At 38.5% G+C, this 17,782-nt stretch overlaps 1 protein-coding gene across 2 annotated transcripts in view; it reads left to right on the forward strand.

Moving 5' to 3' along the window:
- SCAPER (S-phase cyclin A associated protein in the ER) overlaps nucleotides 1-17,782 on the forward strand; it is a 135,062-nt gene that overhangs the window by 88,836 nt on the left and 28,444 nt on the right. For both annotated transcript variants that reach the window (XM_008641953.2, XM_008641954.2), the window contains exons 24-26: nucleotides 4,171-4,294; nucleotides 10,066-10,295; nucleotides 13,776-13,931. In XM_008641953.2, the coding sequence (XP_008640175.1) occupies nucleotides 4,171-4,294; nucleotides 10,066-10,295; nucleotides 13,776-13,931 (510 nt within the window). The remainder of the gene's footprint in view (nucleotides 1-4,170; nucleotides 4,295-10,065; nucleotides 10,296-13,775; nucleotides 13,932-17,782) is intronic.

Here is a 17,782-nt window from a genome sequence, read left to right on the forward strand (position 1 = left end):
GTCTGGTTTAGCTGGATTTTGGGCTCAGAGCTCAAGAATAAAGCAGCATTGCCCTCGTGTGCAATAAAGGAACAACAATTTGGTTGTTGAAAGCAGCTCTGTGAAATGGTACAAAACTTTCAGATTTAAAGCCAGGTCTTGCATTAAATGATTGATAAGCCAGGGGCTGGAGAATTTTGGTGGAATTTCAAATTCTGTCATACCTGTAAATACTGGGGTAAATTAATTGTTTGTCATTTGTCATTCAACAGTTTATTTGTAAGTGCAGCAGCATTTCAGAGTGAAACTCCAGTCTGGTTTTAGAAGTGTCTTGAAGCATAATTGATGCTGAATTTTATCTTCTCTCTATTAATTGCGTCTAGACTTCGGCTGAAGCCCTTTTTTTTAATTGCATATCATCCTTAAATAATGTAAATGACAGACAAAGCAGTAATTATGAATCTCTGGGAGTTCCTGATTGTATAAAAGACTGCGTGATGGTAAGAGCCTGTATGGTCTCCAAGAGTTAAAATTGATATTTTTAACCTTAAAATCAGGGGGGTTTTATTATTGTTTCAATCTGTATTCTTACCTTGATGGTTCCTTACCCAGTCTACTCTACAGCCATTCTGTGCACCATTTTTCAGTAATATTTCACCTCCCACTTCTTTGCAACCCAGTGGGTAATTACCAATACTGATCACGTTCCGCATCCAAGTGCTGCATGATATTCAAACTGGTTAAAAATTAGCAGTTTTCTATTGAATTAACACATCCTAAATTTGATAATGTTTAGTTTTATATTATTGCACTGCCAAATTGAACTTTTAGGGTTATTCATTGATAATCAAAGTACATTTATTTATAATGTCAGAAGTTGGAAGAGTATGGAAAAGCTTTACACTTGAAACAGGTGAATTGTTCTGTGTTGATGATGCCCTAATTTTTGTAAAGCAAAAGTTGAGTTCTTGCCTCTGTATCCTGGTGCACTATCATGGATTAGTTTTCCATGGTTGCATACTGTAGATACCTCAGTATTTTTAATTAAAGTTTGTCAACTTGTTTATATCAGGCAAATTGAGGAAATGAAGATGTTGCTAACATTAAAAAAAAAAATCACATGCAGAAATACGAACTGTTGAGATCTAGCTTGATTAAAATGAATCCTCTTCCTTCATACTCATGTAAAATAAATATAATATACAGATTCGTATTTTTGTCTAGTTTAAAGACAGATTTCTTTTTTGGCTCAAAGCTTGTGTACCATAAGGAGTGTTTTTGTAATTGGATTGACTCTGGAGGGAAGCCTTGCATCCGAGGGCAGCCTGGCTGTGGGGTGGAGTGAACGTGCTGGCGGCCAGAGCTGGAAAGCTGATTTGTGGGTGTGATACAAAGTTTAGAGCAACATCGGTAATCAATAACCACCTGCTTTACAGAGCCTCCTGCTTCAGGCCTTCAGCTGGCTTTGGGATCTCTGAAGATAACAGCTTTGGAATTAAGACCAGTTAAGAGCTTCCAAAAGAGAAGAAAATTATGGGAAATGCGTTGGGTTTTTCATCCCAGCAAGTTTAACGTGTGGTTAAATAAAGTTGTGGCTCTGCCGTTCACAGCCCCTCGCTTGTCTCGGCAGCCTTGTGCAGAAATGGTGACAGTTGACAGCTGTTGTTCCCTTAATAAGATTAAAGTAAAGAAATTAGTTGTGCTGTCTCTAATCTGCCATTTAACACTGTGAACCACCTGGGGACACTTCTGTGCCGACACTCCCCGTGCTGAATTCCAGTCAGGCTGTGGAACCAAGGCAGAGCTGAGCTTGTGCCGTGATCAGAATGTGTTCAGACGAGCTGCTGCTGGGAAGCTATGGTATCAATTAAATGAACCCTCTTTATTGTTGTGAAAAATTAATTTGACATCCATTTGCTTCCAGCACCTTTTCAAACGCATTATCGGAGTCTCTGAAAACACCAGTACTCTTTGTGACATGAGGTTCAGTTGGGAAATACAAAAGCATGGTGCATTCTTACTGTGGAATTTGGTCTTTATATAAAGTGGGAAGTTTTTGTGTTTTCAAGTGTAAAATAAATGATCCTCTTAGGAATTAGGAATCCCATATATCAAAAAGCATTTATTGCAGTGAATTAGCTAAATCACCTCAGAACTCCGAAAAGCTGTCAAAATTAACCTACAAGTTCATATTTGGCACTTTGGATGAATTACAATGTTTATATTTAAATAGAATTGATCTTTATTTTAGAATAGCTGATAAAATGACAGAAGCTGATTTAAAGTATCTTCTCAACAGAAAATAGAGACTGCCAATATAGTTTCTTCTCTTTTCCCCTCTAGAAACACCTACACAAGGGAATAATCTTCATGAAGGGTAGAAGTAGGCGACTAATGAAAATATTTTTCAGCATTACTGAGGGAAGGGAACTAAATCCCCTTATATAGTCAGGAGAGGAAAAGAGAACAGTGTTGCAAGACAGATTTTTAAAAATGCACATGAAGCATTTTTATGAATTATCTGTAGGTGTTATCCTTGTAGGGTAAAAGGTGAAATAGATGAAAATTAACCTGCCTTTGGTCAGTAAGTAATTATTTAATATTGTTTTCTTATCATGTAAACTGCAGATTGAAACCGATTTAATGAGGCAGTAGAGTAAAATTAATTACCAGTACAGTTAAATTAATGTAACTGGAAATATGGTGGTACTCAGAAAAGTAGGAAAAGTATAAATGTTCATTCACTTCTTTTCTAAATTCTCCAGATGAAGAGAATATAATCCAGCCATACTAATGAAAAAAATTTTACTCCACTTTTTCTGGCCTCTGAGCATTTCCAGTTTTCCTTAGCTTGAGAAATACGATGTGTGTATGTAAGAGGCCTCCATTTAAGCTCTGGAGCCAGGCTAGGTGACCAGATGCCTCAGCAATGAACCCAGCATCAGTAAAGGCACAGGCCTTATTGTGTAAATAATTTTGTTGTTTCAAAAAATATTTTAGGAGAAAGATAAAGTGTTAAACTCAGCTCCAGAAGTATGTTGAATTAGTCTGCAGCTTGTTCTGTTAAATACCAGCTTTGATGATTTCAGTGCAGTAACTTGGTGTTTGTTGCAGTCCCACTTTTGTATGACCTTTCAGCAGTGCTCATAATTTATTTTCTTCTTTGGAGCTTATTTGAACTCAGTCACATTTTTTTCACATGTTGAGAAAAACCCAACAAAATAAAAGTTCTTTTCCTTTTGGTTTGCTTTAGACAAACAACTTGAATATCCAGCCATCTGTATTTATTATTGGCTATATTTATGATGCATTTGTGTTGTGTGTCTGTGCATGTTTGTGTAGTAACAGTGATGGCTTTTGTAGTAAGCAAAGCTCAAGAAACAAATTTTTTGTTTATTCTGAAATAGGGTTCTCTTTGATAAGATTAATCTTCTCTGTGAGAATATTCCCTAGGACTGGTCCCAGCTTCCCTGCAAGTCCTGTTTTGAGAAGAAGGAGCAGGTGGAAATCACTGCATGTGATGCAGAGAACAGTTGTGCATGCGCTTGTGATTTCGTGCTCTTCGCACTGCGGAGCTTCCCACTGCAGTCACCTCTTCCCCAGCCATAGGTGTAGCTCAGCCGATGCTGCTGGAGCTGTACATTAGCACTGGAGGCTCTGTGCAGGAGTGGGTGACAATGTGGCACTGGAATTTCTGGGGCAGGCCTTTCACCTGCTGGGCTTTGCCAGTTCCTTGGTCATCCCTATTCCTTGTGTTGGAGCACAGGCACTGCCAGGAGCTTCTCTCTAAAACTGGCCCTGCTGTCCTGGGAATTGCTGTCAAATACTTCATACAGGCTCTTGAAGGTCCTGCCAGGAAGGAGTTCATTGTATGCCATAGCTGTAAGCCACACAAAAAAAATACTACCTATCCAAATGATGAAATTGGCTGATATTCTATATCAGTTTTGATAAGAGTTTTGAATACAGGAGAGTCCAGTACCCATAGAGTGTGTGGCTTCTGTTAAGTATGGCTTTACTGTTTTGAAGTTATTTAATTGATTTCATTTCAGGTATTAGTTCTGTTTGGGATCCCAAGTTGAAGAAAATAAATGTGAATTCCTGCAAGATTTTTGATGTGCTGCCATTTATTTGCTTTTGATTTATTGAAGAAAGTAAAATTCTAATTTGTCTTCCCTTCTGATTTTTTAGGTCACTGTGCGGTGCAGTAAATGTTTACAGCCTCACCTGCAGCAGCTGCATAGAAAACTGCACCTATGTTCTCTTTAGTAATAAGATCACTTTTCTGATGGACCTGTTGATACAGCAATTTATGGTAGGTACAATAACTTTTCTAATTTTGAAAATTTTGCATGCTTCACAAGCATGTTATAGTATTTAGAGTATAAGAACACCAGGAGGTAAATAAGAATAAAAGCTCGAAAGAATAAAATTCATTTGTTGTTTGTATTTGATGGCTGTATCTACTATACTCAATAGAAATGGATATATTTGCTGCTTCTAATAAATTCTGCAAAAGCATGTGTACCAGGAACTCTAGTGAGTGGATCTTGTTCTATCTTTAGCATTTTCTGAGGCTGTTTTCTTTAATTTACCCTATAGGAATATATAAAGTATAGACTATAATGAGTTGTCTGTGTCTGTTTGATTCTTACTTGTTTCAGTGTCAGGAATCTAAGTCAGGTCAATACATTGCCAGAGTTTGATTTTCTGCACTGCTTAAATAGGGCTCTTTAGCAATGAAAGTTTTAATTTTCCAATGTTTCATTTAATTTGAAATGTCATTAAATATTTTATTTGAAAACTCATTTTTAATTCATAGTGACCTGCTCATCATAAGATATTTAGTCTTGGTTTTCTGCTTATAAATTGTGTGTATGTATTTTCATGAGCCAAGCAGTTTGTTAATTGAAAAGTGATGTACATACTTTTAATAATTTAAGTGACGCTGTAAGAATCAACAAGCCATAGGACTGTTGACGAACACTTTAAAAAGCTAGTCCGAGGGTCCTTGACACAAAGAAAACCCAAATGCAACCTGTGCATTCTCCTTCGAGCAGCTGCCATCTCATTGTTCCTCAGCAGATCTTTCCAAGAGGATTGCAGGTATTAGGTTTCAGCCGTGCTCAGTGAAAGGTGCGTGCGCGGTGCCGGCCAGTGCTGGCTCTGCGGGGCCAGCGGGGCAGGGCTCGAGGGAATTACACACGGAGGAAATCCTTCAGCTCCTCACCAGCGAGAAGGTTCACTTTGCTGCCAAACCTCTTCCCTGCTCACAGTGCAGTGCTGGAGAATGACCTGTACTCTCCCTGAAGGAATACAGAGGGTATTTCTTAGGCAGAGTTGGCCACCTAGAGCTCAGAGATACTAGAGAAGGAAAATTTACTGCACTTAGAGCTCTTTTCAGTCTGTTGCCAAATACTACCCTTGAGTTGCAGCAAAACTGTAGTTAAAGCTTAATGTTTCCCATGATCCACAGTGGACTTTTCTTTCCTGTACAGAAAGTCTCTTATGTTCTCTTCTGCAGAATTGGCCCTTAAACTGGGATATCTTCATAGTTCCATGAAGTGCGTATTTGAGTACAAAACCCAAAAACAGTGCTGCTTTTCTAACCCTGATTTTTCTCTCTTGAAAATATAATAAATCAGATCAAGTTTGAATTTTTCTTTTTTTTACAAAAAAGAAGTGTACAAACTGAGAGTAGCTCCAAATACCAAAATACTAAAATACACCCCCAGAGACTTCTAACTGCCTCTGCTTTTCCTGGTTGGATGAGCTGTGTGATGCAGCCTTTGCCCATGTCATGTGTATTTCCACTTACTGTTGGAAAATAAAGCCCAAGTAATACCAGGAGTAATAAATGAGAATGTATATTTGCAAGGTTTTAACAAATTATTAAACAAGTACACCAATATTTGCTGAATACAGCAACAGTACTGTTTTGAGAAGCATTTCAATATAATCTTGAATACATCCAGTATGAACCTTATTTCCAACTAGTTTCATGTGGATGTAGTTTTAGTGTGGGGGTTTTTTTTGTGACAAAACACACACACAGTGTGTCTGTCCAGGTTAATAGTTTGAAGTGTCCTGTTTAGACCTTCCTTTACCTCCTGCCTAAAGGGACTGGTAGGAAACCTTCTGTAGAATGACTTACCATGTTACCTTCTTTAGCCTCCTTAGCTCAGGTAATGCCTAAGCCCGTGTCTGTTGAGGACAGCAGGGGTGTTTCCTGATTTCCATGATTAATGGCTCAAACCTTCCCACCTACGTTCATACAAGTCTTGTGCTGGAGTGTAGCTTCATTTGTTACTGCTGTCTTTGCTCTTCTTTGTCCACCCTAGCCAGAAGATAGTTGCAAAATAATTGCAGCTTTTCTATTTGTCTATTTTGGAAGGTTTCACACCGACAAAACCAAATAATTAGTGGAGCTGTAAGCATGTAAGGATAGTTTCATATTTTGAGGGTTTCTAGTCAAGTGACAGCTGTCATGTCCTTTCCACAAAGATATCTGAGAAGCCATACGTATAAACCGTAACTGTGTGATATCATGACAGATCACTGTGATTATTTTTTAAGGCAATCTTTAAATGCGTAGTATCTGAAAATTCTAAGACATCATTAGTGAATGTGCAATGAACATTAAGTGAAGTAGCAATCAAACAAATGTAGGCATCAAAACCCAGTTGTTTCTTATTTTTTTGTCTCCAAAATACAGTGCTTAAATTTGGACTGTATTTTAGGTAAGTCACCTAAGAAATTTTACTGGGTTTAAGTTAATCTGGCTATCTAATCAGAGGAAAGTAATTTTTCTTCTCCATTTCTTGCCTGGAATGTGCTGCCATTTAATTTGGGGTCTTCAGAATGATAGTATACATCCTATTGCGGTTTCTTAACCATTTGTGGTCAGCTTTTTCAGTCTTCTGTGTTGCATCAAATAAGGCAGCTCCATGTTTGCACTGATGATGACAAGAACTGTGAAATCCAAGGCACATCTGTGCTGCTTGGTGGTTCTAGTCCATTTTGAAATTACATCTGCCTCCATAGGGTTCAGCTGTGTGGCACTTAGGGACTGTGTTCCCTTAGTCCCTAATAACAAGCCCATGTGGAGACCAGTAAATCTTGAAAACAGGGCTGGAGTAGAAGAGGTAATGACATGCTGAAGTGTTTAGGGGTAGGGAATCTAACATTGGAACTTTCACCTGCACCATCTCAAGCCCAAGCACTTCCTGGGCCATTTCCGTTTCTTTGGTTCACTAGTTACTACATAGAACATCTGACATCCCAGTGATACTTCTGAGATATATTTTTCAGAGTGTTTTTGAGGCAAGCCCAATGACTAGAAATGCAAAAGCACAAAATCACCATTGGTAATGGGAGAATGATATGAAATAATTGACCAGATAAAGAGAAATTGTATGCTTCTAAAGGTCTGAAGTCTTTCCATTTAGGTTTACCAACTCTACATTTAAAATTCTTCATGGCTGTGGAGGACTATGCCTTTTATAAAATAAAAATATGAATGAGTTGTCAGTGCTGTACCTCTACGTTGCTAACTGGAAATTGTTTGGTGTTTTTTGCTAGCACAGAAAGAGAACGTGCTCTGATCTGCCGAGGTATTTTGGTGACATGAGTCAGAACAGAGTAGCATTTTCAGCTATATTAAATGTGTGCCTAAGTGCTTTACTGGATTGGGGCCATATTGTGCAGCATCTTACAGGATTAAGCCCAAGATGCTGGGCAGAGCTGAAGAGGTGATGGCAGCTCTGCACAAGCATGGGAACCCCTCCACAGGGGGAATTCTCTGAGGAACAGCATATCACTTGTATGGAGACTGTACCATGCTGAGAGTCAGGTCACCAGAGAGTTCCAATTCTAGAACTGACTTAGAAAGTAGGAGTGTTGGTTAGGCCCAGCATAGTCAGCCATCAGAAAAGCTAAAATAGCATTGAGATGTTGGATGTGTCAAATATTTGGACAGTAGTTAGATATTTCCTGATTTTCCATTGTGGTTTTAAAATGTTTTATACCAATTACTCAACAAATCAGTTTAAATGTGTAATCACACCTGTAGATTTGTGTCATATAAACTGTTAAACCTATTAAACCTCAGGAATGTGGAATGTTGTAACATTTACTTATCCAAAGCCCACATTCAACCCAGTTTCTCTGAATATCATGGACTCCTTGTGTATCAACACAAAGAAACCAGAGCTTGAAAGCTTTCATAATTATACTATTAAATCTTAAGATTTCCTACCCCTTGCTTGATATAATAATCAACAAGCAAGCACCCCAATTAATTTTGCTTCTGCAAGCACACCAATTAATTTTGAACATAAATCTCAATACACTTTCCCACTATCCCATTAATTACTTCTTTGGTAAAAGAGCTGATCTGTTGTCACTCATTTGAGTTAGTATAAAAGGAAAATCTTCAAGGAATTAAGTTCAAATTTACCCATTTTCTGTAAAGAAGTATTTCCTTCTATCTCTTGTTTGACAAACACTCTGTAAAAATTCCCATTTGTTCACACTTTATATTAACACACACACACTTCCCCAAAAAATTGAACATGACAAATAAGCTCTGCAATAAATGATGCTAATAAGTGCCAGATCTATTTATTTTACAAATTAGGAGGAGCAGTTTGATTTTAAAGCATGATCTTTGATAGCTAAAGACTATATACTTAGAATATATATTTCTTCTATGTACATTGAACTAGAAGGCAAAAAAAACCCATTACCCACTCATAGTACTGTTCATTACAGCAAATGGAAGGCTCTGCTGCAAGATATTATTCAATCTTTTAAGAAATAGCATATATAATTTTTTATCTAAGGTGAAAAAGCAGTAAGTAGCATTTGTTAGCAATTTTTAAAACTTAATGTTCCAAGTACAAAGTTGCCACATTTAAGTTGATCTACACATTGCAAAGTTTAATCCATCTGTTTCAGTGAGCAATTGGTATCATTAGGCATGAATTATTTTAGTCAACAAATGTTACTGGAGCAACGTAGTATTGTTTTTCTTATTGAACTTGAATAAGCAGCTAAAGACTTCTCACTTGCTCTCTTGGCTTGTCACCAGAAACAGACCATTACAATGAGTTTTAAGTACCAGCACAAGGCTCAGAGCTAATGAATAATAAAGAAATGTGCATGTTGTTCTTTGTCACCAAGTGTTACCAAATCCCTCCTGATACCTATACGGGGAGGAATGGTTTTCTCTGGCCTCACTTGCATATACTGAGTGTAAATGATTTTAACCTGGAACGAAAATGACATTTCAGCCAATATTGATCCCTAGTGCCTATGTCAAGCCTCGGGCTGTGGCAGAGCAGAGGCTCCACAGAGGTCTGTGGGGTGTGGGCCCAGCAGCATCAGCCATGGGGATGATGGGGATGTTCCTAGGAGCCCCGAGCCCTGACTGCTGCCAGTGTCTGCCTTGAGCACTGCAGGACTTCAGACACACTCCACTTACTGTTTGATTGTAATGGGGCAGGATTTCAGCTGGATAAAATACCTTGGACTGCAGAAATGGAAAAATAAATTAATTTGTAAAAAATTATACTCTACATGAGGACTTCCTTCCAGATCTGTATCCTGCATATAGATTTGTCTTCAGATTTACATGTTGTACAGCTCAACTTCACCTTTTTAGGAGTGGGCTCTATTTTAATGATTTAGAAAAATGAGATTCCTCTGAGGTCTGTTCAGAGAGAACTGGCTGTTGTGCTTCTGATGTGATTGACAAGTGGGTCACCTCTGATGGACGAGTGCAGTGGTCACTGGTGATGTTTTATGCATAAGAACACAATCATACTAATGACATACTTTGCTGCTATCAGGCTTCCTTAGTTCTCAGACACTGCATTCTTATGACTTGATTTATTCTGGTCCAGCTTGGATTATATGCTTTACCTTATCTTGTACCTGAAATGGTTTAATGCCCATCAGCACTGCTAGAATGTTATTTTATTATTACTTTTGGTGTACATCCATGCAAATTTGTAAATGTTTCTCTACAAACTTTGGTTAGTTTTACTGAATTCTAGTTGTTTGTGGTTTTTTCTCTTTACTTAGGTTAGTGTTCCAGATGACCATAATGCTACTGCAGGCAGAAGTGTAAATAAGCAGGTATTTGAAGGTTTAACAACAGGACTTCTGAGGGTAACTGCTGTGATTTTCAGATGTCTAATCTCCAGCTTCCCAGATGGAAACAACCACTCTACGGCACTGAAGATATTACAGGAAGTAAAAAGTAAATCCTCACAAGTGGAAGCCTTCAGCAGCAGAGTCCAAGACCTAATCAGGTTTAAAAAAAATAATGAAATGTTTCTAAGTATTCTTTATGAGAGGGAAAGCAAATTGCATTGATTAAAGAGAGGAACAAACTGCTTTAACTCGTAATGCAGTAAAAGCAGTGTGTGGGTAGTCAAGAAGACTATTGAAATACTATATTCTCAATCAAAAATGTGCTTCAAAAAACCGCAGACACAGAAATACAGAAACACAAGAATCTTTTATTTTGGACTTGTTTTTTTGTGTCCTTTCCATTAATTTTCTCTCCTGATTATCTAGGAGCCAGCTTCCATATTTTTATTATTTTCTCTCAGTTCTCTATGCCAACTGTGTGTGCCCATTGCATGTGGTCTCTCATATCATATGTGTATTCATATAAGCTTGTCATAAAATACACACTTCCTATTATAAAGATCACCCAGTCATTCCTATAATCTGATCTTACCATGTAGCTGCATTTTAATAGCTGAGCCTGAGCATAAATAGTTATTAGTGTGTCTTCAGCCCTCTGAAGAAATGAAATTCTTCTTTATATGCTACTGAAAATGTGTCACAGTGAGCCTTCAGACTTTTCAAAGTTTGGTGTGATGCTGATAGAGACAAAGAGGACAGCTGGAGGAGGAAAGCAAAACAAATAGTTGTCATAGATACCAGTGACCTCTAAACTTTCATGTTCTCATGTAACTCTCCTTCTCCCCAAACAGGTTTTGATAGAGTGTGAAATTTCAGGATGTTGTATTCTGCCCATTTATGAATGGGAGGGTGGGAGGTCTGTGCTGAGCAGACATCTGACACTGACTGGGCCAAGCACAGGCATACCCTCAAGGAGAGACATGAGAATCCAACCAGGTCCCTCACCTGAGGCACTTTAGGGGATCTGGTTATAAATGGGGAATGAAAGGCATGATGACAAGGTAATAGTGCAATTAGGAAAAAAAGAGAGAGGGCATTTTAAACCAGTCAAAAACAGACAAATTCTGTCATTAATGAGAATCTTTCACCTTCAGGTCATTGTATTGTATGTCATGGGGAGTTGATTAAGTGATAATTTTAGGAAGATGGGGGAAGAAAGAGGAGCACTGAAATTTTTTTTTTCTGTTAGGGACTGTTAGACCTGATGCATAAACACCAATTATCTATGTGCTGTCTGGGTATCAAAAGGATGGCCAGGTTATTTCAGCTGTACTCCTGTGGGTAAAAGAAGATAGAGGCAATAGATTAGAGAGCTTTGACATTCCAGTTGTCTGTATGCTCAATTCCTCAAGGAAAGGAGTGCTCTATGCATCTTCTTCTTGTCTCCGGATGCCAGTGAAGAATAGTCCCAGCAGACTGAAAGCTCATCCATTTCCCCTCTGCCAGAGAGCAGCTGCTTTGTACTCAGGTGTGGGTGTAAAGGAGGGGGACAGTGCACACAGTTTGCAGGTGTCATTCACACTGTAGAGATGCTCCTAGGGAAGAGAATATCGGTGATAAAGGTTGTGCCTTTTTGTGAGTCACCATCTATCAGTATTAGCTCTATTTTATTTAGTTCTTCCTCTCCCCTCCTATTTCTCAGAGCTATTTCCAGCACTCAGCATTTCTCTGTGACTGTGATGTATCTAACACACAGCTATGTTCCTGGAATTATTCCACTAATGCAGGAGAACTTGTTTATCACCTGCATGATCAAATAGATTGCTTAGATCAAAATCTGCAAGAAACTTAATGCTGGTAACCTTTCATGTTGCAAAATAGAACAGACAAATTTACCCGCACAATGAGTGTGCAATTAATAACCTTTGTGCGTCTTTAAGTGTTTTTAACTGCTGTACTTCAGCAACTTTTAAAATCTTGCGTGCCGCAGTTCGACTTCTAGCTTTATATCCAGTGTAATTTTATTCTTAATTCCTTCACTTCTTCCAAAAACTTTGTGTCAGTAGGTTGGATGTTGACAGAAGGTCTCACTTCTAACCCTGAAGAGAAATCTGTCTTTGAGCAACAACAGTGTCTGAAAAGGACAAGGTTTTCTTCCCTAATGTCAAAACCCGCTGTTTTTTCAAAATCAGACAAAACTGTAGGACATGTTGTGAGGGAATAGTTATTTTTAATAAATAGTTGTACAGCTTTGTGAGAAGCATTATCTAATCAATAGTTTTTATTTACTAGAATCAATATTATTTAATAATGTTCCCTGCTGAGTCAAATCAGGGTGGTCTAGACATGATGTAAACTTAGAGCCAATGGTGTTCCCTTTTCAAGGAGCCTCTAAGAGCCATCTCTGCCAACTGGACTTGAGGAGCAAGTAGAGCAGCTGGTAGGACAGTGATCTTCAGACAGTCGGTGTAGGAACAGTGGATCATTTGTTGGTGTCTGAAGGCAATTGCTTTCTCATGTCTTTTAAGTGAGGTGGAGGCACAGGATTAAACAGCAGTTCTTCTGATTTTGACAAGAGGTTTCTCCCACTTCGTAAGAGTGGAGGAAAATACGAAGAAAATTAGAGGGCAGAGAAAGGGAGCTGATTGCAGTGGGACATTTGTGCCCATGAAGAGAGTTGATCTCGCCTAAGTCAGCAGAATATGGTGGTTGAGATGGGCTGAAGTCTGAGAAGCTGGATGTTTGTGGTAGAAAAGGAAGGTAGGGGAAGTGAGGTGATATCAGCAAAGTGACATGGAAAAAATATATCTGTGCACAGTTTAAGTGGAGTTGGTAATGATCAAAGTATGAGAGAACCTATTGTGGACAGAGGGATCTTGGTACAAGGGTGAAGAGCAGATTTTTTGGCATAGGTTTCCAAGCTATTAAAGTTCAAAGAAGGAACTTCAGCAGTTGTGATCTGAGGGTCAGCAATGATGATCTGGTCAACCCTAGTAAAAAAGGAGTTTTCAGTTTAAAAAAAAAAAGCCACTACATGATTTTCTCTATATTGAATATGATTGAGTCCTGAGGAGATTTTTTGATCTCGATCTTTCTATACTGATGGTAGAATGTTGTTCACATTCTATTAGTCCCTGAGAGGTTGCATATGTATTTATAAGAGGGGAACAAAGCCCAACAATTGGGCAGTGGTTGCTATGATGTATGTATTGCAGTAAAACATTATCTGGGTAATATCATTGTCTTCTGGAATTAGTGTGTTCTACAGAGTTTACCTCTTCATGCTAAAAAGAAGTTGTACTGTTCCAGAACTATCAAAATTATTACAAATCATTAACTACGGCAAGATTCCATTGTCCTTCTAGCAGTGTGCTAAAATAAACATTTACACTCATCTTTCTTGTACAGTATAATACAAATTATCTTACAACAGAGAGATCTCTTAACAAAAACTACTGATAGCCACAGAGAGCCAGATCTGAAGTTACTGTAATTGGAATTGTTTTATTGAACCCTTTCAGAAAGAGTATTTAAGTAATCACAACCTGCTTTTTGAGTGGTTTGATAGCAGAGAAGCAAAAATTACTTCTTCCACTGGTGTGGAACTATTTTGTAATACACTTTTCCTCTCTTTATAGTTACGTGGTGAACATAGGATTGGTGGACAAGCTGTGTTGCTGTTTCCTGTCTGTTCAAGGCCCTGTTGATGAGAACCCCAAAATAGCAAGTTTTCTACAGAATGCCACGGCAGTGTTGTATGGAATTTGCCAGCTGTGTTTTGCTGTCAATGGAAGGTGGGTGCACTTGGTCTGTCAGCTCAGAACATGTTGGTCAGGCAGTGGCATCCTGCTGAGGCTGCCAACCAGAACTAGCCCACTGTGGGACACACAGGAATAGCTGGGAAAGCAGCAGTGCAGGAGACCCACTCTGCTCACCCTCTCACCAGCAAACTGTAATTAGTTACCTGCACGGAGGCTTGATTATTTTCAGTTATTTATCAGAATTGCAAACTTCACCTCCTTTACTCATCATTCCACACAGGGTTTTATCAGTGATCGTTTTAAGTGTCCAGTCCCAAGGACTTCAAGAGGTATTTTATTACCAGCTAAAATAAACTCTTAATTGATTTGTCTCTAGAGCAGCCTAATTCAGCTCTTGTTCTTTAAAATACCACCATCAGTAAGGGAGTTCTGTTTTCTATAAAGAAAGCTATTACTAGATTTGTCAGGGAAATTTCTAATGCAAAATGCTTATTGTTGTAACCTAACCAAGGTTGTGGGAAGTGTGCATGAGGCAAGTGCCTGCCAGCAAATCTGGACTTCTGTGGTCTACAGTAGGACAGCCTGACACTCATGTGAGTCAGAATTTCAGAGCTTTGGGCTGCACTTACTAGAACCTACCACCGTTACTGTTACACATTTCAGGAAAAATCAAGTCTGGCAGAACTTTACAATGCATTCCTGAAGGGTAAAATGATGCTAGGGTTGAAAAACTAGAGCTAACAAAATATAGGATAAGAAACAAAGCTGTAGGTAAGAGCTGTTGCTGGTAGCCAGGGACACAGACACATGGAAAAAGAACTGCAAGAAATATGAGCCCAAAGAGACCATCCCAACTTACTGAAATTTCCTTTTCTGAAAGCTGCCAACTTGGCATTTTAAATTGCAGGAGAGCACTGCCAGAAGTCAAATACTCACTAAATAAAATAATAAAAAAATCACCCTTCTGTTAGTGGAATACTAGTTCTAGCTCAGAGTGAGTAATACAATATTTGCAATTTCTGTTGCAGGCACGCACTTCACCAAAATATTAGAGATCTTTGCACCCCAAAATAGTACAGCACTGCACAAGTACATCCTTCAAGAACATCTGTTCTTTGTAGCAGCAGAATAATTTTGGAGGGTTGAGTGTTTTTCTTCCCAGTTACACCAAGAAGTATCTGATCCCACCACCTCCATGAACAGCAACACTTTGGATTTTCTCCAAAGGTGCTGGTTGTTCATGATTTCCAGGTTAGATTGTTCATTTGAGCATGAAAAGAAATGAGAGGAATGAACTTGGAGATTTCAAAACTGTTGTCTTTCAGATCAAAAGCTTTGATGTAACTGATTAGAAGGGCAGTTTAAATCACATCTTTCATCACCTGAGCCTACTCTCATTTAAGCAGTGAATGCAGAGTGTAATTCTGTCATGTTATAGAAGTCCTCAGTGTTCGAGGTGATTTAAATGGAAAAAGGTACTGCCAAACAGAGATTAAGGTGGCAGAAACAGAGCTCAAATTTATTGAATTCTTAAATATGTCACACTACAGTAATACATGATGTGCGATACCTGATCTGCAGCACAAAAGGTGGCCCCTCTGTGAGAAATACAGATGCCTCTTTCATTCCTGGTAAATGCTGGTAGGAGGCAATGCAGCCTTTGCAGTCAGCTTTCTCATTCTCCAGCTCAGTTGATACATGCTTGAGCACCAAACCCCTCTGTACTCCCAGTCACCAACCACTCTGATCAGTAAACTTCTGAAGTTGTTACTGAAATTTGAAAAGCCCACTCAGTATTACAAGTGCTCTGACACTGTAGCATGAAAAGAAGTTTTGCCAAATTAATGGCAGGCTTTCACCATTGTTGCAAGAGCAATTTTGAAATGCTCTTTTGGTATATCCTCCTATATATGATGGTTCCAGGTTGGAAACTACTTTATGCTCCTTGATGGTAATGGGGGGATGGGGACACAAAATTAATCTGATTTTTTGGGTAGAACTTTTTCAGTCTGTTATCTGTCATGTAAAAAGTTGTCATTCCATATGAAATTCCTGAGAGTACTTTCACAGAGTGCTGTCTGTTCTGCATACAGATCTCGGCATGCAGCATTGAGTGGCATGGTGGGAAGCTGACACAGGACAGTAAATATTGGGTGGAGGACCAGGACCACCTCAGGGCTCAAACCAGCTGAGCACAACAATGAAATCCTTTATGAGCTGTGGGATCCTTCTCCTGTGCCTTCAGACCCCAGCAGGTTGTTAGGAACTGTACTGCAACTGTAATCTGCCATATCCCCAGAGGGCCAGAAATTATTGTTTAAATAGTTATTGTTTAAAACTCAAGTTTTAAACAATTAAAAGATCCTGTCCTGTGGATACAAAGTACATTGGGCCATTTCTGGAGCTCTGAGGTAGGAAGAGCTGTCAATCTAGACTTTACGGTCTTCCTCAAAAGCACATGTCATAAAACTCCCAAATTCAGCAGAATATTTCTAAACCAAGCTCTGAATTGATACCCAGTGTGTATTTGGACAGTTACTTCATGGAAAACAATTCTGTAGGCAGTGAAGAGATCTCAGTCAAGTCCCTCTGCATGTACCTCTATGTCAGGCAAGGTGTCACAACAATAATGATTATTAGAGAATAGCCTCAAATAACTTATATATATATATATATATATAAATCAACATTATGTATTAAATGAGGTCTATGGTTGATATAATGTAGATAGTAAAATTTTAAGGCATGAGTGAAGAGACTTCTTTTACTACTCTGGTAGACTTGTGGAAAAAAAAAAGTCCAAAATCATGGAGTTAGATACAGTAAAGAAAAGTCTTACTAATGTAGAAACATAAATTGGAGGATTTTCAATTTTAAAATCATAAAATGTTATTGAAATAAGGGAATCTATTCTGATCATATGTTATAAACATCCTATTATAAGAGAGGGATTTTCTTTCCATTAATGATCAAGGTCTTTAAAGAAGGTTTATTAACTTTGATATTGATCCTACTTTTCAAATTATCATTTTTGATACTGGCTAATAAATGCTTGATTGATTCTTTTAATTGAAATTTTGCTGTGGATGGAATAGGACATTTTCCAAACACTGTGGAATACATATAAAAGATCAATTGTTGAAAACCTTAATAATTTGTTACCCTGTTTCAAGCTTGTTTTGATACTTTATCCTCTTCTGTTACACAGTGAGAATTATTGCGGGTGACTTGAGACCTCCAACTGGAAGTCCCATTTTTCTGATGCTGTATTGCATCTATAGCTAGCAGTGGAGATGAGAGCTCCTTCCTCCCTGATGATTTGAAAAAAAAGGTGTATGGGAGCTGAAAACAGGGCATTGTCCCTTATTGTACGTAGTGAGAAATCATAAAATGCAGCACGTCTGAGTATTGAGCTCTCTCTGCTGAACAGATGAACCTGACATTTGATACTTAGGCTTGAAAATTGTGGCCCTGGTAATGCTTAACTGGTTTTTGCTCACCATTAAGAGTAACAGTAGCCAGAACTGAAAACAGAGACATTTTTATTAACCTGAAATAAAGCAAAATATTAGGTACATTTTATATGGAATAACAGTGGCTCGTGTGGCCATATAAATCTCTTGAAATTTGTGTCAAATTCCAGATGTCCAGTAGCAATGTTCAAGATGATAGCCCTGTTTTCCAGAGTGTATTATTGTAAATATGAGCGATACAAGGCCTATTTTGGGCCCTCAGGTCCTGACTACACATATGGAATATGCTTGGCTTGTACCCACAGGACAGAAAACAATGAGCAGGCTTGGAATGCAAGGAGCATTAATAAAGGTATGGCCCTGCTGCCCCAGCTCAGCCTTCCCTAAAAGCAGGAGGGAAGACTAAGTAAG

Source organism: Corvus brachyrhynchos, unplaced genomic scaffold (genome assembly GCF_000691975.1).
Source record: "Corvus brachyrhynchos isolate BGI_N302 unplaced genomic scaffold, ASM69197v1 scaffold309, whole genome shotgun sequence".
In the NCBI taxonomy this organism is placed as follows: Eukaryota; Metazoa; Chordata; class Aves; order Passeriformes; family Corvidae; genus Corvus; species Corvus brachyrhynchos.